This window comes from Dendropsophus ebraccatus, chromosome 8 (genome assembly GCF_027789765.1).
Source record: "Dendropsophus ebraccatus isolate aDenEbr1 chromosome 8, aDenEbr1.pat, whole genome shotgun sequence".
In the NCBI taxonomy this organism is placed as follows: Eukaryota; Metazoa; Chordata; class Amphibia; order Anura; family Hylidae; genus Dendropsophus; species Dendropsophus ebraccatus.
Genome location: NC_091461.1, coordinates 45,170,274 through 45,195,202, shown reverse-complemented (window position 1 = coordinate 45,195,202; position 24,929 = coordinate 45,170,274). Strand labels below are relative to the sequence as shown.

Here is a 24,929-nt window from a genome sequence, read left to right as displayed (position 1 = left end):
AAACCTCTCATGTACTTCATACCTACTATATACGTAGACATAGGCTTCATAAGGAGACCTAGGTTCCTGTAAGTAAGCAAATTCTTGTATTTAGAGATAATAGGCACAGTGTCAGGAATCTCAAGCTCCATTACTCTATGGGACTGGGTAAACTGTACTTTGTGAACGTTACCAAGGGTCTTTCCATATAGGACCTGTATTTTAGGTTTACAATCTCCTTCTGGCGCCTCTTCACAATGGTGATCCACCTTTCTATTAGGTTCTGTGGGGGCTTAAATACCACATGACTATTGTATAGCAACAATGACAGCTTGTCTGCTATGATATGCATTGTGATATATTGGCCCAGGAGCAGCTTTGATCCTCCTTCAACAATATTCATATATTTTTTTTATATACTTAACACTAAAAAATACACACAACAACCAATTTAAATAAGTGAAGGAAGAGAAGGTAAGGAATACTGATACACAGGAAGCATATTCACTAAGTAACAATAGGGAGGCTCATATGCCCATCCTGGGCACAGTGTTTTAGTGAAATGCTATGAAATCCACTTAGCTACAGTATGTGACATCCAGGCATTTTTAATACCCAGAATTTAAAGTGAACCTGACAATAATCATGGGCTGTAGCGACTTCAGACCAAATATTCTCTCTTAGATCTGTATCATGGGATGTAGCGACTTCAGACCAAATATTCTCTCTCAGATCTGTATCAATACAATAGGAGGAAATGACATCACTGAGACATGAAGTGATGTCATCAACTTGTAGCCAACCAATTGGCTGGACCTTCAAATGTGTACAAGAAAATGGGAATGATCCACACCACCAGAGAAGAGTCCAACATTCCCTGTGTTTTTCGTATTCGCAGTATACATTATACAGTACGTTTGTAAAATTCTGTACAGGTTCACATTAAACCACCACTAGACCGCACTGAAGGTGGAAGACCACTGTGTAATAAATGGATGATACCACAAGATAAGTACATAGTTTAGGTCACAATGACAGTCACACATTTTCCTACAAGTAGGGTGTTTTATGTACCCTGCATATCCCTGTGAATAAAGCCCTTCTATGTTGAATAGTCTAACCTAGGATAGGCATTTCACATACAGAATATTGTTATATTCCATGTAAGACAGTATAAAAAAGCGTTTCCCCATGACAAAATCGTGTCATTGCTAGGTTGTAGTGTTTATGTTCACTATTATTGTTTTTTTTTCCTTTTCAATGGGAATTTTTATATCTGTTTTGAGCAATACAGCATCAGTGATTCCTAATTTATACAGTTTTAGCCAGCAAGCAGCCAATAAAATAAAGTGGCTTGTATTATATGCTAAGCCATGCCTTAAGAATTATATACTGGCCTGCTTTTCGAGGTATAGAAGACTTAAAAGCCAGATACCACTCAAAACCTGAAACTATAGAGTTTGTTTCACTTCATGTCCACTCATGGTGGATCCAGAAGAAGAGATTCTACTAGTGCATTAGGGTACAAAGCCCTCTAGTAAATGTCTTTACAGCGCTTAGAAGCTACACCCAACCAAGCCAAATGTCAGGTGGACGTATTAGACCATGTGCGACCGGTTTCATCCTCCAACATCTCTTTTTGTGTCAGATAGGAGGTAAGAGGAGTAAAACACTAAGATTAATTCCTGTTACCCACATTTTCAGGTTTTAAATGACATAAGGTTCGGTGACCCCGTCTTCGGCCATTGGCACTCAAGGACTAATCTGGGCAGCACATAGTACACGTGGCAAATATGACTTTTGCCTTCTGCATTGCTTTGACTGATTGTTATAAAGATCGTGCAATTTATTAATTAAAAAAATACCTGAATCTGAAGATATTCTGGTTATTCAGAGAGCTTTAAGCAGAAACGTATATACAGACAATTAGGTTTTAAACATGATTATCGAGCTTTCCACAAGTGAGGTTAGCTTGACACACTAGCCTGGATGCTACACAATGTTGATCCCGAGTTTTTTTTTTTTTTTTTTTTTTAAACACAGTACTAGTTGAGGAGATGTGCTCTACAACATACACGTTATTGTGGGTGAGCACTCGTCCATGTATTGGCTTAGTCTAACCAGAGAGAATTTTTTCCAAAATGAGACGGATCCCTGTATTGAACATAGTGTATATCTCCTTACATAGGTATGTTTTAAGCGGCCATAATGACCATTCCTTTTGCCTACCAATGCCAATCCTTCTCCTGTAATACAAAGGTCTGCAAGGACCCTCCCCAGTTAAAGGTAACAAGCTTTTTTTTTTTTTTGACCTGCTTGAAGTGAAATTGTGCTTTGATCTTATAAAAAAACAATAAATGCACACATGTGGATTCATATCAGTGCTTCAGGTAACTACTGTACAGCTTGTTTTAACATTAAGACAATATTCATTTACATGTGTTTTCAAGTCACTGCTTAGGCAAAGGCTGCGGATGAAGAGCTCCAGAAGCACCACTTGCGCTTTGAGCGATGTTTGTTATGGATGTGGTCTTCCTTCTCCCTCTCCTTCTTCACTCTCTGGTAGTGGTCTTCTTCTTTAAGGTACCAAACTGGTGGCCAACGTTGTCTTTCAAAATACTCCTGGTTTTCTATAGAAGACATGATACAGACCTGGCCTGTTAGAATGTGGGTGTGCAAACTCAACTATCACTTTGAAAAACTTTACATGTCTAAAAATGTCTGGGTGTCCAGACCCCCCCCCCCCCATACTATCGTTAGTTTGAAGAGCCCTTTACTCCACAGATTGCTGCAGGGATAATGCCTTATTCTGAGGGTGAGATAGACTGGACTTCAGAACTCCCTGCTCTCCTCTAGAAGAAAAAAAATTCTCTTCAATATCACCTACTGGAGGTAGCTTCTCCATGCAATGCCCTTTTGTCCCATATTGATAGCATCTCTGTACTGCTGTATTGCTGAGGGCAAGAACAGGTTATGCACGTACCCTACAAGAACCTAAAAGCAATCTATAGATGGCTAACTTTCCCTACTGGGAGAGTTTCTGACTTTGCTCATAATCCCCAATATTGTTTTAAGAAAGCTAAAAGGTAAAAAAAAAATTAAATGTGATAAGACACACTCCAACATACATACATATATATTATATATAATTTATATAAATTTCTCGGTTTTCAAGGTCTCTGCTTGCAGTGATTTAGCTGGAAACTACATTGTTTCACAGACCAGGCCGTGCAATGATCCCATTAGTGACTATGAGACAAAGTACTGATAACCTTTCTGTAACAAGCCCTACACCTGTGTGTTCAGCATTATTCTACTAAATGACCAAGATAATCAAGTTGATCAAAATAATCATGTTGATAATGAAAGCTTCTGGTCTCTGGATATTCATACACATCGACACAGTTATCCCCAGTTAACGTCCTGACCATTGCATTGAGCAGAAAGATCAGGGAAAAAAAAAAAGGTGTATGGTATCACTTGTGAGAATGAAGGAAAATAAAAACCATTGGAATGAGAAATCACCTTGACAGATGGCTGTGTGAAGGAGTGTTAAAAATAGCAATGATGGCTCGTCTACTGTGGGAACTGGAGCAAAAAATGATTGAAAACAGACGATCACAAAAAATAAACTTGACTACCGCGACAGTGTTCCCGATGCCTGTGACAATATGCAGAATCTTCACTATATCATTACACTACTATATACACAACAAATGTTTTAGCCCTGAGAATTACCTACCAGGTGATTTAGATTTGATATCTTTCCGGAATTTGGAGCAGACGCTGTTGTAGTTGGTGCAGATGTGGTGCAGGCACCAGGCCGCTAGCTGATGTGCATTGTGGAACTGTAAGACAAATAAAGCAAAGTTACATAAATGCACACTATAGAATAATGCAATGTAGGTAAATGTAGTGTAAAGCACAGCAATGAACCAGATGGGAGCCGAACTAGATTAAACCGTTTACAGCTACCATCTGACTACTTGCTATGGGTTACAGCACACTTACATAAGAGCAAGATTCAACATCATGTCTCTGTCCTGTTATGAACATCTATGCCTCTCTCATCCGATCAACACAATTCCAGGACTGCCTGATCTTTAGCCAAGATAATCTCTGCTGAAAGATAAAGACATTTACATCTGCTCTCCTCTCTCTCTCCTGCCTCTGGTGCTTATACAGTAATATCCTCTGTGCTCGATAGAACAGAACCATAATACTACAAACCTGAGCAATTTCCAGATAGGTCAGCACTTCCTGATCAATATCCACCCCGTTGACCGCAGCCTTGGTCAGCTCCTGCACAGCATGTTGTTCTGCAGGACAAAGCACATTTTACACTCAGTGACAACAGTTATAAATAATAGAAATATTTCTGGCCATCGGAAAAAAAATATACATACAAAGCAGATTCTATTAATACCCTATAGACAGTATAAGAATCTGATAATCCCAGGGGAATGCAATGTAGATACGCATTACAGACAACATTATAGAACTGGTGGAGCTATGGGCCCCTGGCTGCACAGCTAGCTGCCCATAGTCATGCTATCACTATCATTTCTACCATTTACATACAGGTTCGGCTCTCCCAAATATACTTTACAGATTACTTTTTATAGAAGGAAAAAACAGCCTCCCAAGGGAGTGTATAGGGTAAGAAACAAGTCATACAACTTCTATGCTATAGTAAGAATCTCTATAGGTATTTGATGGCCCCAATACAATTGTTCGGGGCTTAGAAATCCCACCAAGGGACTCCGTAGTAAAGACTGACGCTTGCATTTGACTTGACTGCACTGCTGTAGCCTATACCTAAGACACCTCTTTTGGGATGTGCAATTTGTGCAATTGCCCATTAGGGTATGTTCACATGCTGCAATTAAGTTCCAGATTTCCCACTGAAGATAATTTGAATAAGAGGATGTTCACATGCTGTGGATTTGTGGTCAATTTTCCAGTTTTGCTAATGTAGCATCAAAGGTAGCTAACAAATTCAAGCCCAAATCAAGACTATACTCAATGTTCCATGGCTTCCTCAGTTTTGATCTTAAAGAGTACCTGTCATTAAAAATAACTTTTAACATGTCATCAGGCATGTCAAGGGTAACCGACTGCAGCCAGTTTTACTACCATAGTCCGTCGCTCGATAATTTCAGCAATGTGGCCTCATAGACTTGCTTTGTCGGAATTAGCTGATACAGAAATATGGCTGGGGAAAGGGATCCTACTACTGCCACGCTCTCTCTCCAGCTGTATCTCCTGGTTACAGTGGGTCACAGCAGTGAGACCCATTGCGATCAATATTGTTTCACATGCCAAACGTTATTTTTAATCACAGTGACTCTACTCTTTAGTTGTTTAGTCGAGAACAATAATATAACAACGGCATAGCATCCTATAGCTCTTACCGGTGAGAGCCACCAAACGTGGAAGGCAGATTCTGTTTGCCAGTGCAATGAGCTCCAGTGGGTCCATGTCTGATGTGCAGGACAACTGCTTGGTGTAGAGATAGTCTAACACAGCTTGCATTGAGGATTTGCTTACATTAGGTAAAATGACCTGCAAACAAACACCGAATTCTCAATTAACACCTAGATCGAATAACTTATGCCAAGAAAGGACATTATATCTTCTGTGTCTATCAAGAGGATACTGTGGAGTTACCTATATCATCTGTGAAATTACTACCAATGACATAGGGGAGTCCCACGGCACAGATCACAATAGGCCTCAGTGTATGGCGCTGGATTAGCCACGCAGGACAAAAGGGTCCAGATGTTTTCTCCCATCTCCACCCCTTTCTATGGCCCTTGGGCCAACTACCTGCATCCTTATTTGCTAAAGTTGCCCATATACCTCAGGCTAAAGTTTGCTGGCTTGGAAGTGTATGGTGGCCTCCTAACTTTCCAATGACAGATGATGTCGGTGGCGACAAGGGTCTGGCATGTTGGATATTTGCCGCATGACCCATTTGTTCTAGGAAAGATAAGCCAACACCAGAGCCATCTAGTTGTGGTTTACCCCTCCTCTCTCTATACAAGACATAACAACTACAGCCAAATGTTTATGTGTATGGAGAGGTCGGGAGAGATAACAGATATTGAAAGTGTATGGCCACCTTAAGAATTTAATGCTTTGAGGAGACTTGCACAGGCTTTTACCACTGAATAGCAAAGGGGCTAGTCTCCCTGTGCTCTATTGCAAGTGCATGGATAGCCCCTATGATATTTATGCCATTACTCACTACTGTAAATATTTTTTTGCTATTTTGAGCTGTATAGTATTATGCATAATATACAATTTACATAAAAAAAAAAGTTTAAAGGGGGTCTCCATTTAGGATACAAATTAAATTTTGCGCTGTATAGTATTATGCATAATATACAATTTACATTTAAAAAAAAGTTTAAAGGGGGTCTCCATTTGCTTGTAACTGGAATTTTGGGGCTGATTTATTAAGACCGCCAAAAAGAAAACTAACCTTATTGCCCTTGACAACCGAAGGTTTTCCTTCGTATTATAAATAGGGCCCATATTTACCAGATATGTTTTTTGTAGGGAGACGATAACGCAATGTATGCAATAAAGTACAGTAGGCAAAAGGCCCCCCTAGAACCCTTAAAGTGTATATACCTCATTATTTGCACTTTCCACAAATGAGCCTCCAAACATTGCAGCCATCCATTCACAGCTACAGATTAGCAGCGGCTTATGGGCATTGATGCTTCCATCATCCAATTTAAATGTCACATCTGGAACCAAATATAGAAACATGATCACTAAGCCTGTTGCCACACAGCTTCCAGGAATACAGGGAACGATGTCAGCAGAAGAGCAAAGAGGAGAGACTAGGTTATCATTGCACAATGCTCCTGGCTAGGAGTTAAACCGTGCATTGGCCCCAAGAGGTGTCAGAACATCATCTGCTATTGTTTATGTGTTCCTTAAGCAGTAAACAAAATGGAAACAGCTATTTTTAGCCATGTTACCTACAATGAAGGACTATTCTATATATAATTTAATGGAACTATATATATATATAAGATTTTATTGGACACTACATGTACCACCATTTACCACTGCAGATACATAGCTGCATGTGCGGGAAACAATGGAAGTGTATGTCACATGGAACAATGCCTCCTCTCCCACCCATTCATAGGCGCTGTATGCTAATTGTTTGGGAAGGATTAGAAGTTTAGTTTTTAGACACTGTTTAAATATAAGTAAATGTTGTGATTCCTTTAGGGCCCGTTCACACTATGGAATCGGCGCAGAGCCAAATCCCACCTGCTATGTCTTTCAATGGGAGGCCTTGGGTGCCTCCGCTCTCCGCTCCAAGACTTGACATTGCGTAGTGTGAACGGGTCTTTAGACCTGCTCACACTTCTTGGGAAAGGGTAAATTACAAACTGTCTGGTTCTTAGACTAGACATTCAACGGCCCTATTACATGGAGTGTATCGGCCAATATCGCCATGTGTAATGGGGCCAATGAATGAACCAATGCTAGTCCACTGGTTGATCTTCTCATGTAAAAAAGTTGTACGCTGGATGCGCATCTCCCTGGGGATGGTGGCGGATTAACAAATTTAGCAAAGGCCCATATGAATGATTCAGCTAGCGATGGTAATAGAGCCTTATAATAGACTCTAAACGAGCACCAGTCTACAAGACTGGCGCTTTTAGACCAATTTTAAATTGGTGCATATAAGCCACACACCCTTTCTATACCAAAGCCACATCCACTTTTCACCAAGCCACACTTTTATCTCCCTCCACCCACCCTCACTATCGTCAAACTTTCAACAGTAGCATCATGTCCTAATTTTAAAGAGGAGCTGCCAAGGAAAGATCTTCTTTAAGGAGAGTCAGTCAGCAGAATGCAGGCTATCATATAAACAACCATTATATTCCCCATGAAATAGTAGACACAGAATAATTGGATGGCAGGGGAGCGGCAATAACCTGAGTTTCCTGCGGCTTCCTGGCTCAATAATTGGATCATTCTTACTTGTACAGATAGTCATTCTGACAATAGGTGTACATTAGAGAATTGTTATATATGGATTTGGTGCACCTCAATTTTTTTTTTGTGCTCTAGCTTGCCAATATTTTAAACATAGGCTTCTAACATTTGTCTTCATATACTATTTGTCAAGGTGGATGTGAAACTAGGGACCTTAAACTTAAATTGCAGCTTAGCGTTTAAGGCAATTCCATGAGTAGATGCTTTAAAGTTACCTTTTTATAGGGCAAGCATAATTTTTTGAAAGATAATAAAAATATTCATAAGAAAAGAGATTTGCAACTTTAAGAAATTGTAGGAAGATATAGGAAAAGTATGAGGTCGAAGAGATGACAGAGCTGAAATGGGTCATCAGTGCTGCGAGGGGCTATAAAAATGACCTGCAAAAAGGTACAAACTCTACAATTCTAATACTTGAAGAGGTGCTCAGAAGAACCGATGAATAGAAATCTAATCAAAAGAGAATCTGCTCACCAGAAAAGGTTGACTTGGAGAGACATTCTTTGATTCGATTTGCTTTCCTGACGTGAAACGCTTTTGTAATCTCCTGGTTCATAAAGGCTTCTTTGTTTGTGATGTTCTCTACCATCATTCGCAAATCAAACACTTCTAGAATTTCTGCAATCTGTGCTACGCGCATCAAACCTTTTTCATTTTCATCTAGCTGTCCAGTGTATAGAAACCTTAACACAGTCTTAAAAGGCCCGTACTGTATAGAGGAGTCCATTCGGACCACAGTCACTGAGCAAGTCCTATTAGAGACTTGGTTGACCATCAGTTCTTGGTGCATACTATGAAAGCCTTTGCTCCAAGATAATAAAGAAACACAACCTTCCTCGTCACAATCTGAAGTTAGTAAGGTGTCATCGCTCCTTGAAATCCGAAGACAGGCATTGGATGGTTTCAAGGAAGCCCCATCAGTGTCCTCATCTGTATCAAGGCTTAATGTCCGCAATAACAAATCCTTGGTGGGTTTTTCCTTCTTGCAAAACCTTTCTAAAGGGATTTGAGACTCTTCGTGTTCCATTAAAAAAAGGTCATAAAATTTTGAAGAGGAGGTAGCAAGGTAAATTTTATGAGCAAAGATCCGTTTTTGGTCCTGAAGGACAAACATGACATCTGCACACAATGGATTGTCCAACAAATCCCCAGCATCATTAATGTTAGACTCACTGGATTCGGGGACCTTGATAACTGGCGGTGGTGATTTAGGGGGAAGGAATGGAGCTTGTAGTAAAGGTCTCTGAACTCTCTTCAGATGAGACTTCCAAAATTGAAGATGTCTCCTGGAGATCAAGGCAGCCCTGATTGCATTGTCAAACACATCCTTTATCCCAAACTGGTCAAAAACACTGGTTTCGTAATATGGAATCCCGAGTTCCTTTGCAACTTCTCTTCCCCTTTCTGGCGGCAAAATGTCTCCTCTTTTTATTGGTCTGTAATGGAAATTACACAGAAGAGTAAATGTATTGTAAACTAAAGAGAAATTAGTATCTCTTCATGACTATATGCTGCCTCCACCACCTCTTTATAAAGCGTTGAACTTTTTTACCTGGCTAATGGTCGCCTTGCTCTGTTAACAGCTTCAAGATCGGCATAACGCAGGTCCAGCTGGCAGCCAACAAGAATGACAGGTGTGCGGGGGCAAAAATGCTTGATCTCCTGAGCCCACATTGTTTTCACATGGTTTAAGGAATTTGGATTTGCAATTGAGAAACACAGGACAACAACATCAGATCTGAAAAAGAGAGCACCATTGAATCAGAGATAGAAATAAATCACATCTAAATCACATCACATCAGTATTAAAAAGTTAAGTGCAAGCTCCATACAATTTATTTAGACCAGTGCTACCCAACCAGAGTTTCTAAGTTTCTTCAGAATCTAGGGGTTCACCTACAGACAGCAGCAGCAGCAAGAGCTGTCATTTTACCGATTTTAGCCTTATGATATATTTTATATATAAACATCTGCCGATTTTGGGCTTAGAAGTCAGTGACTGACAGCTATTTCTGTATGTATGCTTGTACTGTAAAGACTATCAATCATTGATAGATATTGCCTTTTGGACTCCTAAACCCAGAATGAGGGGACATTACCAATTACCAATTTTACATAATACAATTTTCATGGTGACAGGGTCATCCTAGCTGCTGCTACACAAGGAGTCTTCCCCTATAGAGAAAGGGGCTGGGGACATTTTTAAAGGGCTGGGAATGACTAATGCCTAAAGTGATACTGTCATTCCCCCCTTATTCTACGTGTGGTTCTCCGCATCATCCTTAAGCTTAGATGCTGCACATTCAATATATATCTTTATAACACTTGTCTGTGTCTTATTTCTGCTCTTAAATCGCCTAATTTTATCTGTGGACAGTGTCAGCTAGGCGGGGCTTCATGGAAGTTGGGCCCCTTCTCCCCAGCCAGGAGATGGGGCCCAGCTGCCATGAAGCCCTGCCTAGTTGACACTGTCCACTGATGAAGGGAAGTGAGTGTAAGGGGGTTGTAGTATCACTTTAAAATGTTAATGTAAAATATAATGTCCCTAGCGGCCTCCATAGTACGGTTGACAAGAAAACATGGCCATTAAGTTCAACCAAGGTCATCCTTGATATTTAATAAAGGCAAACTTCTGTTAAGAGGTTATTCTGCTATTTTTTTTTTTTTTTTTTTTTAAGTGTCAGACCACTGGATATCGTCAGAACAGGGCTTTGAGTGTTTATTAAGAATGGAGGGATGAGTAGTATTCACTGTGTATGGAGCTGCCAGAGACAGCAAACTTAGTGAGCTCTATAGACAACGCTGCAGTGGCAGTCGCTGCTCCATTCATCTCTATCACTTGGTACCTTGTTCTGGAGATTGAGCCATCCCAGTGGTTGGGCCCTCTGCGATCTGACACTTTGGGCATAACTTATTTTAACTTGGAATACCCCTTTCAATTTATCATGTGCTACCCAGTAAGTAAATATCTGCACTCCTTGTGGGCGTTTTTCCCGACAAAATGAGATGTCTATTCTAATGCCTGCAAATACCATCCAACACTTAAAGGAAGTGCTATATTCCTACAGAGAGGTGCTAAATATATATAATGAATTCATTTGGAGCTCCTCTCAGCCTCCAGCACAGACAGGCTGTGGTTATTAACAGTAACAAAACATTCTATTTTCGCTCCTGTTATCGCCCCAATACTGCATGAGTTAATACATAAACAACAGATCCAAGAACTAATTGCCTCGTGATCATACACCTCCTGTTCTTTTTCTAGATCTCAACAGAATGGCAGGAAGATCACGCTAGACACACGGTTTCTATAAATAATATGCTAATGTACCAACACTGCAGGTTGCTCCTTGTTAGAATAAAAAAAAACCTGTATATTGATGCCAAATATAAAAGATCCTAAGTCTCGCTGCTCTGGCCGCCCGCTAAAAAGGGCGCCACCTAAGTAATTACAGGGTTATCGCGGCAATAATTGGTCTCTTTCATTTAGCATTTAGCAAAGGTTGATGAGCTCATATAACTTGTTGCAGGCACCTACACAGATGGCAATAATATAGCAGACCCTCGCTCCCCTGGCTATACAGTAGGCACCTATTTAATACTGCTCAGGTCATGTTCACATTCCTGGTCTTCTAGGCTGGGTGGTGGCGTAAGCTCGCTCATTACTTGGATATATCACATGACCTCCGTAAGTGCTGATCTCTACAGCCCATTGCTAATAATCTACGTCATGTCAGGCTCTACACTAGTAATTATAGGGAGTTTAAAGAACACAGTTGGGTTCAGGAACACAGTAACCATTCATGGCTGAACCTTCAATGCAAAGTTACTTAACTGTTTGATATTCACAAAATAGAACGTATATTGCCTAGAAGAACAAATCTGGGAATTTTTTTTTTTTTTCTTAGATTCATTGAACATAGGTATTCAGTTACTAATTCATTTAAGTGTTACTGTAAGTTTTTGTAAGTCTAATGTAAAGTTATGTAACTGCATATACACTGTATCAATGCTACGCCACCTTCAGGATAGAGATTAGCTGTTAGTGAATGGAGCCTTTTAGTGTTTACCTTCATAGCCTGAAAACCTGTCCTGTACAAGTGACAAAGGAGCACAGATTATACGTATACAGAGCTCTGATATAGTAGCGTGTGTAAGTACATTTAGCTTCTGGGTATAAACAACAATGTACCCATTCACTGATGGCAAGCAGTGATACTGAGTGTGGAGAGAAAAAGCAGCATAGAACTGTACTAAAGTACTGAACCTGCCATGCTGAAGATGCCATCTGACCTGCAGGCAGTATGTTACAGAGCAGAAGGTGCTGGATATATATTAGTGTATATAACAATTCAGTATAACTAATGTATTCATTTAAATCGCTGCTCATTTCGGGCTTAGGAGGTAAGTGTTTTTTAAACAATGGAACCACTTTATTTACAACAGCATCTTTTTCAACTCTAAAGGTCCTTTTATACAAGCGATTACGAGCTGTATTTGGCAATTATCGGCCATTACGGACTATATTTGATTTGTGTAATAGAAGGCAACGATCAGCTGACATGCACAATGTCAGCTGATTGTTGTCTGTCATTGTCTTTCAACAGATAGCTGCGGTCTCCTGCCATTGCTCTGTGTAATAGGAGCATCAGCAGCAGACTGCCGCTATCTCCCCCTGTGGCCCCCTGCACACACGTGCACACTGTCGGCGCCAGCAGCGAGCAAGGAACGAGAAGCAAGCGAGCGCTGACCTAACAGGTCAGCGCTTGCTTGCCCCTGGAGATCGCCCTGTGTAACATGGGCATAAGGCTTTGTTTACATTTATCAGTTGCATCTGTTCAAGTTTTTTTTTCAGAAACTGAACACAACTGATGCCAAAAAGGTATCAGTTGTCATCCGTATTTCTATCCTTCAATCCATCAACGGGCATGCCGTATGGCAGTACACTGCAAGACACATTTTAACATACGGCCTGTTCAGTGATCTGGCAGCACTATTAGCACGCCAGATGCTTTAAACTGTCCCATTGAAATGAACAGGATCAGTTCAAAGATGCTTTTTCTTTTAGCGCTTTTCTACTGGCAGATGAATGTAAACCTGGCCTATGTAGGTAAAGATTGGAAGTTGCTTAATATTAATATATTTTTATAGCAGCAAGAGCTTTTAAAGGGGTTATCCATTGCTACAAAAACATGGCCACTTTCTTCCAGAGACAGCACCACTCTTGTCTCCAGTTCAGGTGTGCTTTGCAGCTAAGCTCTGTTCAGTTCAATGGAACCGAGTTACAGATCCTGCACCCAAACTGGAAACAAAAGTGGTGTTGTCTTTGGAAGAAAGTGGCCATGTTTTTCTAGCACTGGATAACTCTTTTATTAGCTCCACTGAAAGAGTTACATGGCTGTCTCTGAAGCATAGAAGCTTGCTGCATAATGTTTCATGGAGATAGTGTATAAGCAGTATACAGTACTCTCATGAGCTCACCCTAGTGGTGGCTGCAGGCAGACAGAATTTTAGAGTTTTATATAATGCAAATAAAGGGAATTTGGAGCTCTGCTCTCATATACAAAGAAATGAAAGGGTAAATGACACAATTTTAAAAAATGGTCCAATACTTTAAGCCAGGAAAGCCATCACTGCTCCACACTTCCATTCTAGCAGTTCCCTGTTTTGTGACAAGCACCATCTAAGCCACAATACTCACAAAATAAAGTGCTTTATGTAACCGCTCTACATATTTCTATCCTAAACATAAAAAAGACTTCTAAAGCTATAAATATCAAACCCAGGCACTACTCCAAGTGTCTAGAAGATATCCAATAACTTTTTTTTTTAATTCAATCCGAGACTTTGCCCAGGGCTAAGTACTGATTAAGCCAAAGAGTGCACAGAAAAGTACTTAAAAGACAAGTACAATAAAGGAAGCCAAGCTTTTTGTATCCTTTGCTTGTAAAGATTATGATGAGCCATAATAACAGAAACTGTACATTTTATTGCTGTGCCATCTCCCTACAATAATGCAATGTATGCACATATAGCTGCTTTTTCATCTAGGCTATTTAATCCCCCAAGCTTTAACCACTGTTCAGAGGATGTTGTTGGGCCGAATGCTGTAGTCAGTCACGTACGACCTTTGTCATCAAAGGACGCCAAGCATGTAGTAATAGAGTGTAATCCCCAGCATTTTAATAAACACCCCAAATTACCAATGCTCCATTGAGCTATTAGTAGAACACAGAACAAGGCATGGAAGATCAGGATGTAAATGAGTTAGATGCTAATTGAATAGGTGGAACCGAAAGTCATTGTGATGGGAGCAGAAAGATGCCACCACACCCATGTGTACGGCCACTGGGCTTGGCTTCTCTAACCCAATGACTTGTTAGGGGGTGATATAGACAGTATGATGCAGATTTTCTCATGGAAAATCCACTGTACTACAGCAGCAATGTAGAGAATCTAAAATATGAAAAAAAGTGCACCTGTTGCAGAGAAAGTGAATTGTCCCCACGATACTTGTAATAACCTAGCTCTGCTGAAAGAGTCCAGGTACACTGAAAGTGAGGTGAGCACTTTCATGAGGATACTTTTTGCACAAGATCTAGTCCCAGGCCCTGTAAATTTATGATACTATTTAGTTACACCCGCTTATGTATCCATTACTTGTTTACTTGGTTTTAGCTGTCAGCGTCTAGGTTAGAGTCCGAGGTAACTACAAACACATGAAATGTGAAATACACGTTTTTCCATGTTGTAAATTTGGTGCAAAGGTTACAGAGATGACACTGCCCGTACATGGCAGCACAGAACTTGCTTACATTGCCTGCAATTTATTACTTTATTATGACCTCAAGAATTGCCAACGACACGACAGACATCCCAGATACTGCATGAAATGATGAGAAGTTTTAAATGCTTGAGCCAGAAATTTAGATTTGGCTCTATATATTTAATGTCCCATGACTTGAGATATGACAGGCCCCAATATAACCCAGAGTGGCACCTGCTGGGGGGGAGCAGCCCTGCATTTCTGCACATAGATTCCAGACTATATTTAATCCTAAGTGTACACTGTTAAGTAATTAAATCTTTGCTTGTATTAAACGAAGCTGAACCTTGATGGGGTCAACCTGCTGTCAACAGATTGCAAGCGGCACTTACTGCTGCTGCTGAACCTCACCATAAGCAGACTAGGCTGCCATAGCAGCTGGTGAGGATTGGACATAAGAATTAGCCTAAAGATACTGTGTTTTGAAGGTTTTTTTTGTCTTACTTAATCTTGCAGTGGTCAGCAATAATTTTAAGCAAGAGATAAACATAAGGTCTTGGGCCTAATACGGCAGTTTTTCTTAAAGGGTTTTTCCCATTTTTTTCATATAGAGCATATTCATTAGACATGCCAAAAAGTTGTTCTGCAGTTGCCATACTTGTTGTAGCAGCGGTGCAAGATATTGCAGCACTACTCCATTCAAATGAACTGGGCAACGCTGTAGTTTGTTTGATTGTTGCAACTAAAATGACGGTGCATCAATAGATGAGAAACACTGAAGAGGCTGCAGCAATTGCATAAGCATTATATATAGTCTTCAGTAGCTGGTCGACAGGGGTTCCAATAGTCAGACAACCAATAATCTGAGGACAGATCAGTGATCAGTCAGGATCTGGGTGCTCAAACCCTTCCAATCATTGAATAGAGCCAGGAGAAGTGCAGCAACCTGGGGAGTAAAGCCCATAGCTGAGCTCTTCTCCCATCTAACAATCGGTGGAGGATGATATGGACACTATGGGGGAGATTTATCAAACTGGTGTAAAGTAGAATTGTCCCAGTTGCCTCTAGCAACCAATCAGATTCCACCTTTCATTTTTCACAGATTCTTTAAAAAATAAAAAGTGGAATCTGATTGGTTACTAAGGGCAACTAAGACAATTCTACTTTACACCAGTTTGATAAAACTCCCCCTATATTTTTTTCTAACAGGTAAACAAGTTATTAAAAAATCTTGAGATATTTGCAAGATTCGAGAACCTTTAAGAAATCTCTGTCTGTTCCCTGCCTTAGGCTGTTGTGTAGGAATTTACAATGTGATTTTGTAAACTTTTCAAAATACCTTACATCACAGAACCGGGCTATTCTCATTCACTGTTTGCAAAACATTTTCCATTATTGTCAAACTACTGTTAACCCTTTTAGAGCCCAGCTGTAGTTTCTAATTTTATGACTATCATTTTACCAGAAGTCCCTCTCTCACACATGTCTGTGCACCGTGGTCTGGTAATGCAATGACGATATAAGACTCAAGTGAAAAAACTGACATGAGCAAATCAGTATAGGAGATGCGGCATAGGTAGGAAGAAGTGCTAAATTATATACATTATTCAGGGCATGTAGAAAGGAGGACACAGGTTTACAACCCATATGGACGCAGTAATGGCTGCCATTAGCACTTATCCCATCTGTTATTTGTCAAAAGGACCAAGATAACCAAGGAATAGCTGAGCAGAATATAAAATGACTTCAGTCAATGAGCTGCTTACAGAAAGCTACATTCACATGACCTTGGAGCTGTTCTACAACCACTTCAAGGGTGCACCCATACATATGGCTATTGAACAAATATGGAAAAGAAGAACAGCATCTAAGTTACCATAGTAATGCTATCCCTCTCTTAATACCTGAATGGTAAAGTACTGTACATCAGATACGCTTACTGTGTGAAATACGATCCCAGTCTCCGATTTCAGCACCATTAAGACTTATAAAACCCAATATTCTTTGTACCCATCAAATGTAATGTGGATGTATTTGGCTGGCTATGTATGGAGTAAGCAATAGTGTTTACCTTCCATAGGCAAAACGTCTGTCCTTGTGATGATCCCCAAAGGTGTCCCACAGCCTGAGAGATACACTCACTTCATCAACAACGTCCCGGGAGCGTTCAAGGACCTTAAGGAAAAAGAAAAAATATATATATAATAGTACAGGTTTAATGCTGCAGCAACCTCTTCTTGCTGAAGAATTCTGCAGATGGTGCACTATTTCTGTTGTCATCACAAAACCTAATATGCAGGACTAACAGAGAATGGTTTGTTTCATATCTATGATTACGGCTATACAATAGCTGGTAATGCATCTGGAAAGCAATCCTACATAGGCATTGACTCTATAATACTAAACCAATGTGCATGTGCACAGGTAATAATTTGGCAATATTAGGGAGTGTCATGAAAATCAAATATAGTCAATGGGAGGCAGATTAGGGATGACCCATGTCCTTCGCTCCCTAACATGTGCATTAAACTGGACTGTTGTCTCGATAATAAGGGATAAGTGTTTTTGGTGCAGTCAATAGAAAAGAAGTACTGCTGCCAGTCATCATTACCTATGCACCTTCACAGGTACTGTAATCTGTTAACAGTTCTTCAAAAGCAACCATGACAAAGTGTCGTTAGGGTCCATTTACACAGAAAGATTATCTGACAAATTATCTGCCAAAGATTTGAAGCCAAAGCCAGGAATGGATTTGAAAAGAGGAGAAATCTCAGCCTTTCCTTTATGACCTATTGCCTGAATTCTCCCAATATTTGTTCCGCTACATACTGACTTTATTTATATGGGATGGTATATATTTTTCTTCCCCTACAGTTATATGTTAAAAAGAACAAATGGCTACAATAAATCAAACAATAAAATATATGAATAAGAGAAGTGATTCAACCGATATATCTCCTATCTTTCTTACAGACAGCTATGGTCAGACATGGAAACATGCATATGCAGAATTCACTGACACTTACCTCTTGACATACTCGGTACTGATCTATTGCCCACACTGTAGGTACGTGTGTGGCCAGCAGCTGGTACTGGGTTAGTGTAGTGTTGCACGCTCTTGCGCAGATAAGCCGCGTCTTGCCCACCGCATTGTCTCCCACCACCACGCACTTGATGGTTTCGACATTCGGTCTTTCGTAGTCCATATCAGTGTCCATTTATGCAGCCCTAAGAAGGCAACGAGGGTATGATGAGTAAAGCATTGACAACTCACTCCTAGCTCTATGGAGAGTACTCTACAACTAAAAATTAGAGGGATGCTCCTCCTTTTATACTTGAACGCCTGGAGCCGTGGAGTATCAGGTCACACCTGAACGAAATAAACATCATGACAGCATTTGTTTGCTCTAAACATACGCCAGCCTGTGTAAGGTGTATCTGGAATGCGGCCAATCTTCTTTATCACGACTGCACTTACACAAAATATGGCTGTGTTTTCACGTGTTCACAATGCAATCCAAACGCTGTGGAAGCCAAGTCCCCATTATAAGCATACACAAAAAGAATTGTTCAACCCCAGCAAGTATTTAAAGGGGTTCTCCACTATGGATGATCGTACTTTTTAGAAGGGTCCATTTCATACTAAGGTCAGTTGCAGTCTGTGGGGAAACCTGGTACAATTTATTGCAGCGCCACCACAGGGGAAATGAAGCATTACACAGCGCCCATTCACATCAATGAGTCAGGTCCTCCAGACACAGCGACATTCTTTGTAATTGCTCTCAACTCCAGAGATTAATATCCCTAATATAGTATAGGACAATGGATTTTCTAAACTGCACAACCCCTTAAAGGGTCTTTTTTTTATCAGCGATAAGAGAACCATAGTTTTCAATAATAGTGAGAACAATACAGTAAGGTGCTATTTTTCATCTGGTCTACAACAATAATAAATATTCTAAAAATAAACACATAGCACAATACACGTCCACCTACAGATATACACTATAAATAGTAACCATTATAATAAAAATCATTGATTTCAATAAAATCCATGACACCCGGTAAATATCAGACTGCAAATCCTGTATCCTTTTCTATTGCTTGCTCTTCCATCTACACACAATATTTCCGGGGTTTTTACTGCAGTGCAGTAATTATATCTGTTAATTTTCTACATATATATTCCCATAGGAAAGACGTTATTACACCACCACAGCGCCTCTGCTTTCTAGTCCAGGCATCTATTCTCAGAGCTTGTTAACCAGCACCAAGAGAAATGATGCTAAACATTACAATGCCTTATGAGAGGCGATCTGTGCATGCTTTCTAGAAAAGATGATCTGTACTTAATGTTTTAGAAACACTGTAGATGCCAGTGGGTACAGTTAAAATAATATAATCATATGGCTGAAAGATATCAAAGAGGGAAGTATCACTGGGGATCTCCAAGGAAAAAGAAGAAGAGGTGTAGTGCATGGAAGGGAGCCAAGGGACTCTAGTGACTACATACAGTCAATCACTTAAAGGGCCCTTGCACACTACGAAAATCATGTGGATAACTTGCCACGGATTCCGTGACCGCTCCCACTTGAACATCTGTCCGTCCTATAGGCTTAATTTTAGGGTCAGGCGGATTCTGCTGTCTGCACAAACAGTTGACATTTCAATCCTTTGGGCGGAAGGAGGAATCCACCTGACCATACAATGGAGTCTATGGGGCTGGTGGAACCTAAAGGGGGGGTGTTAAGCGGCGGAATCAGCAGCAAGTTATTCGCGGGATCCGCGAGTACAGAGGCCCTTGGCTCCCTTCCATGGGCCCAAAGGGTAGCAGTACCAAGCCCTTCCATATCAACTGGAAGCAGGGGTTCAGCTGCTGAAGTGTAGCCAATAGTTGCCAGTAGTGCACATCTATGCTTGATTTTCTCACTTTTTTTTTTTTAATACACAAATAACAAGAAGTGTTGCACCAAACCAAAACTTGATAAGGCAACTCAACGTATGCCTGGGCAGCCAAAGCTTGTAACAGCTGGAGGGCCAAAGGTTCCCCATCCCTGGACTAAAGCATGGTAGACTAGACTTTTGTGTCCTGCAAATAAGACGTATACTCATGTAAAATGACTAAATGATGTAGTCACTAGTAGAGTGGCAAGCCTAGAGGTGCACCTCGAGCCATCGCCCTGTACGTCAGAATAACCTTTTTGGTAATATCCTGATGTCCAGTAGAGACTGGAAATGTGACGTCTTTGAACCTTACACTGTCTGGAGCCCTCAAAAGCTGCATGATGTTTAATGGTAAACCAGTATTACAACTTCTGTCTTGAACATTTCCTTGTTTCCATTTGGGCTAACACTGTTCTGTCTAGGAAATCCTTGAAAGGAGGATGCTTGTTTAGTCTTTGAAGAAAAGAAATGAAGCTCAGTGGGGAAATATTTGTATTGCAGTGTATATTAATTCTCAACTCTGCTCTATGCAACTTGCAAGTCACTTATTGGAGTCATGGTAACTCACCAGCCGGACTACACAACAGACTTTGTTAGAGACTGCAGAACAAGTAGTTGGCTATGGAAGCACCATGCTGCAACTTTTGCATATGGTACAAAAAGTTTAAGATTAAACTTTTTTTTTAACCCTTTGAAAGACAGTGTTTTGTACTTTATAGAAAAGCATATGTGAGCAATCACTCGCTGCAGTCCTCAGAGTTACTCAGGGGAAAAATTTAAAGGGGTAGTCCTATACAGTAAATTTATGGATATGCCAAAAATAGCTCATATGGGTCCCGCACCTTGAAACTGAAGGTTCCCTGACCCACTATAGCAGTTGATAGTGGCCAGGAAGCTAAAAAAACAGCCAAGCTGCCTATTTGATGTAGTTAGTGCAACTCATATTATGGTTAATGGGAATTACGTAAACAGCGTAGGAATACCCATTTAAAAGTGATTCTTACTTAAACTTAAAGACGTATTACAAACTTCCCTATGCTATGGAGCTAAGTGGTGGGTGTCCAACTGCTGGGACCCTCATTGTTCCTGTGACCAGAGAAAAAGTGTGCCCTGAATAAATGATGGCAGCATGCACGGCCAGCGTTCCATTCATTGTCTGAAGTTGGGAAGGTCCCTTTAAGCCTCATTCAGTCATTCTTAGCATCTTGAAGAATGTATTCTTAATACTGAGGCATATTATGAATGTTTATTTCACAGGATGTTCATTCTCAACATGCTGTCGCACACTTTCCAGCCAGCGGAGAAGGTACCAGGTACTTTCCAGTTAAGACACTGTGGGATGCCTTACCCAGAGCTGACTCACTAGTCATCAAAAAGGAAGTACAAAGATCACCGACATCCTGACTGTAACTGTACCAATGACACACACACACTAAATATATATATATATATATATATATATATATATATATATATATATATATGTATTTCATGTTTAATTAGCCTGTGTGCTGAGTCTACATCAAGCTTATAAGCCTAGGGCAAATATTTCAATTGGATTAATCAATAAAATGTAATTATCACACTTCTTACAAAAGACAAGGACATATACTTCATGAAACACACCTAAGGATATGTATGGTTTCTCTATAGTCATCCCCTTCATACCAAGGATTTATGAGAAAATACAAACAATCTGCTGTATAGGAGCTTCAGTTTACATTATGGCATAGTTATCAGTTCTGTGGCTTGTATATAATGGGGGAGATTTATCAAACATGGTGTAAAGTGAAACTGGCTCAGTTGCCCCTAGCAACCAATCAGATTCCACTTTTCATTCCTCACAGACTCTTTGGAAAATGAAAGGTGGAATCTGATTGGTTGCTAGGGGCGACTGAGACAGTTTCACTTTACACCATGTTTGATAAATCTCCCCCATTGTGTCACTCTATATCAGGGATGGGGAACCTTCGGCCCTCCAGCTGTTGCAAAACTACAATTCCCATCATGGATGCCTGGATGGATGTTTGGCTGATGAAATCTCTAAATTCAATAAACTATTTTATACCATGACATATTAGAATATGCGTTCCAATATCTACCTGTACATCTAACAAGTAGGTGAAGTTAACTCTCAATATTAAAGGGGTACTCTGGCTAAAGAAATAAAATCAACTGGTGTCAGAAACTTATACAGATGTGTAATTTACTTCTATTTAAAAATCTCCAGTATTCCAGTACTTATCAGCTGCTGTATGCTTTACAGGAAGTGGTGTATTCTTTCCAGTCTGACACTGTGCTCTGTCCATGGCAGCAGCAAATCCCCATAGAAGACCTCTACTGCTCTGGACAGAGGTGGCAGCAGAGAGCACTGTGTCAGATTGGAAAGAATACACCACTTTCTGAAAGACATACAGCAGCTGAAAAGTGCTGGATGACTTCAGATTTTTAAATGAAAGTAAATTACAAATCTATATAACTCTGTGACACCAGTTGATTTGGAAAAAGGAAAAAAAAAAGTTGACGGAGTATCCCTTTAAACTAGACTCTTTAATGCATTATTTTAAAAGGACATCCAGTTCCTACAATCCTCTTATAGATGACAGACACCTGTAAAACAGTTTTCTAGGATGATTGTATTTAGAGCCCTTTGGCCCTGCTCAGAGATTTCTGCCACAACATCGGAAGCAAAGGTCCGCAATATTATGCAAGATCCCAGACTGCATCACTAACAGATCAGAAGAACACATTTTCTCTTAACAATGAAAAGTTGTGTTTCTCTCTCTCGCTAATCCTCGCCATTATGTAAACGATCACCTGTTACACTTTACAAGAGCCACAGGCAGGAAAAACTATGGCAATAGGACTGCAAATACCAGCATGTCTAGACAGTCTGACAACTAACACCACAACATATGCTAGCAACTTTCAGCTCTAAAGTTGGTGTGGAACAGAAGTTGGGTACCTTGGCTCTCCAGCTGTTGCAAAACTACAACTCCCATCATGCCTGGACAGCCTTTGGCTGTCCAGGCACAATGGGAGTTGTAGTTTTGCAGAAGCTGGAGGGCCAAGATTCCCTACCCCCTGGTGTGGAACATGATGGACCACTTCTTGCCCCCTTCTGGCTATAAAACATGCTAAAACTTGTAGTTCTACAGCAGCTACAGAGTTAATAACCAGTAAGTACAGTAATGAAAGAGTAACGTTATTCACCTGTATATCCAGTACAAAGGAAGAAAGCAAAATCAGATTGTGAAGAATTCTTGTTGGTCTTGGCAGAATAGTCAGTGGCGACAAACCTCTGATCCCGGCATTACCTACGTCGCCTCAGGTCTCATTGGAAAAGCCGCTGCTGCCTGAACAAGACGCAGTCAATAACTGTACTGAGGTTGAACTTTACTAGACAACGTGACAAATATGTAGGCTTGGATCCAGTCATAGGAAACAACTTCCCATCCCTCACCGTGACTCACATCTCCATATGACAAATCCTAGTAGATTACAGGTGTGCCAACCCGCCACCCAGTCAGCACCTGGAGTCACCTGAGTAGAACATGCAGCGCCATTGAATTATAAATGGAGTATAGACTAACACTTATATGGTAGATTCTATACATACTTCCATTGTGACTCCCTTACTGAACGTAGATACCTGTCACAGGTGCCATTTTATAGGACAATAAAATAAACTCCTAGCAGCACATGGATTAATGTGATGCAACTGCATTAAATGCAATAAAAAAATAAATATATGGACGAACTGCGGACTGAATAGCCACCTATATCTTAATCCATAATTTGCTTCCTATACTGTATATAGAGTATACGCCGCTCTACAGATGCCTATACACAAAATAGCTTTGTAACGTATATAAATATATAGATGTGCTAAGGTAGATAGGATCCTATTCCCTGACGAATGTGGACGCTATTTTTAAACAATCATATGGCAGCTTTCTGCGCCTCGAGCCCCCTCACGCCTTCCTACAGAACGGTTGTCACAGCAACACACAACACACTCCATAGACACAACACAGCCCGAGCCTGGGAATAAACCTAGTCGCTGCCATTCAGCATACACAAAGACAAATTTGTAGCGCCCTCACCCAAACATCCACATGCATCCTATATCCGATCCGCCAAGGAGGATGCAGCCTCATCAGGGTTAAATGCCACATTACAGCGTCCACTAGAAAAAAAAAAAAGACACAAAGCCTCATTACATCCGCCTTGATCTGCTTTATTTCCTGGCTGTGCTGATAACGCCTCTCCCTCTCTCTTGTGTTACCGTTATATCAATGGTGCCGCACATCAAAAGCCCACGAGTGATCAGAGAGCGCAGGAATCCAGGCGACACATACCTGTGCGGGCAGGCGACACATACCTGTGCGGGCAGACGTCATGCCTCCCTACATGCATCATAGAACACAACGCTCTCACATACACACACATGGCCGGCAAGCTGTGCTGCATAGAGGAACAGGCCAGTCATCAATGAATTGACACTATAGCCACATCTGCATGGAGTTTGCATGTTCTTCCCATTCTTTAAAAATTAAAGGAATTGTTCTTAGTACCTGTGCCATGCAATGCAATCTAAGTGCATGCTTTGTACAAGGCTGCAGAATATGTTGGTGCCATATACATAGACAGACAGCTGGCTAGTCAGTGACTAGAATACCTGGTGTGTTGTCCTTCTTGGATGACTTCTTGTCTGCGATGACTATTGTTCTCCCTGGAAGGATGGAGGTGCCAGGCTCAGACTAGGCACAAGTTTGCAGAGCACCATAGCGCCATCTCATTGTCTTCTCCCTTTGCGATGACATTCCCTACCCCTATCCATCTTAAGGGGCGATCTTTACCCTTTTAAGCATCTCCATCCCCCTTTTTTTTTCTTCCTCTTTAATCTCCTCCCTCCCGCAGACACTTTAGGAAAAAGAAAAAAAAAAACACAAAACAAAACAAAAAAAAAAACCGTGAACCGAGAAGCGCAGGCAGGGCTGTGTATAATGCAAGAAGCCGACCTCCAGCTGCAGCCGCTTCGCCGCGTGACGTCAGCGCCTCCCGTGCTATTTATATCCGCCCGATTGGATTTCATTCATGAAAAACAACGAGAGCGCTCTGAGCGGCGGCGATAGAGCGCGCGCCCCCTGGTGTAGAGAGCGCGGGCGCGCACCTTTCCCTTAGAGCGCGGCCCCGAGCACTT

The 24,929-nt window shown here is 40.8% G+C and overlaps 1 protein-coding gene across 3 annotated transcripts in view; it reads right to left on the bottom strand.

Annotated features, from left to right (window-relative positions):
* Positions 1-1,985: 1,985 nt before the first annotated feature.
* The window catches only part of RHOBTB1 (Rho related BTB domain containing 1), a 59,434-nt gene continuing 36,490 nt past the window's right edge, over positions 1,986-24,929 (bottom strand). Inside the window, exons 1-10 of one of the 3 annotated variants that reach the window (XM_069980290.1) lie at positions 24,405-24,786; positions 17,806-18,007; positions 16,851-16,954; positions 9,566-9,751; positions 8,488-9,449; positions 6,619-6,737; positions 5,394-5,544; positions 4,210-4,298; positions 3,722-3,827; positions 1,986-2,609 (exon numbers count right to left, since the gene is read on the bottom strand). In XM_069980290.1, coding sequence (XP_069836391.1) covers positions 2,437-2,609; positions 3,722-3,827; positions 4,210-4,298; positions 5,394-5,544; positions 6,619-6,737; positions 8,488-9,449; positions 9,566-9,751; positions 16,851-16,954; positions 17,806-17,997 — 2,082 coding nt within the window. In that variant the 5' untranslated portion in view covers positions 17,998-18,007; positions 24,405-24,786 and the 3' untranslated portion in view covers positions 1,986-2,436. Of the gene's footprint in view, positions 2,610-3,721; positions 3,828-4,209; positions 4,299-5,393; positions 5,545-6,618; positions 6,738-8,487; positions 9,450-9,565; positions 9,752-16,850; positions 16,955-17,805; positions 18,008-22,936; positions 23,130-24,404; positions 24,787-24,929 lie in introns of those variants that run through there. The other 2 variants (XM_069980289.1, XM_069980288.1) reach the window with 2 other exon arrangements.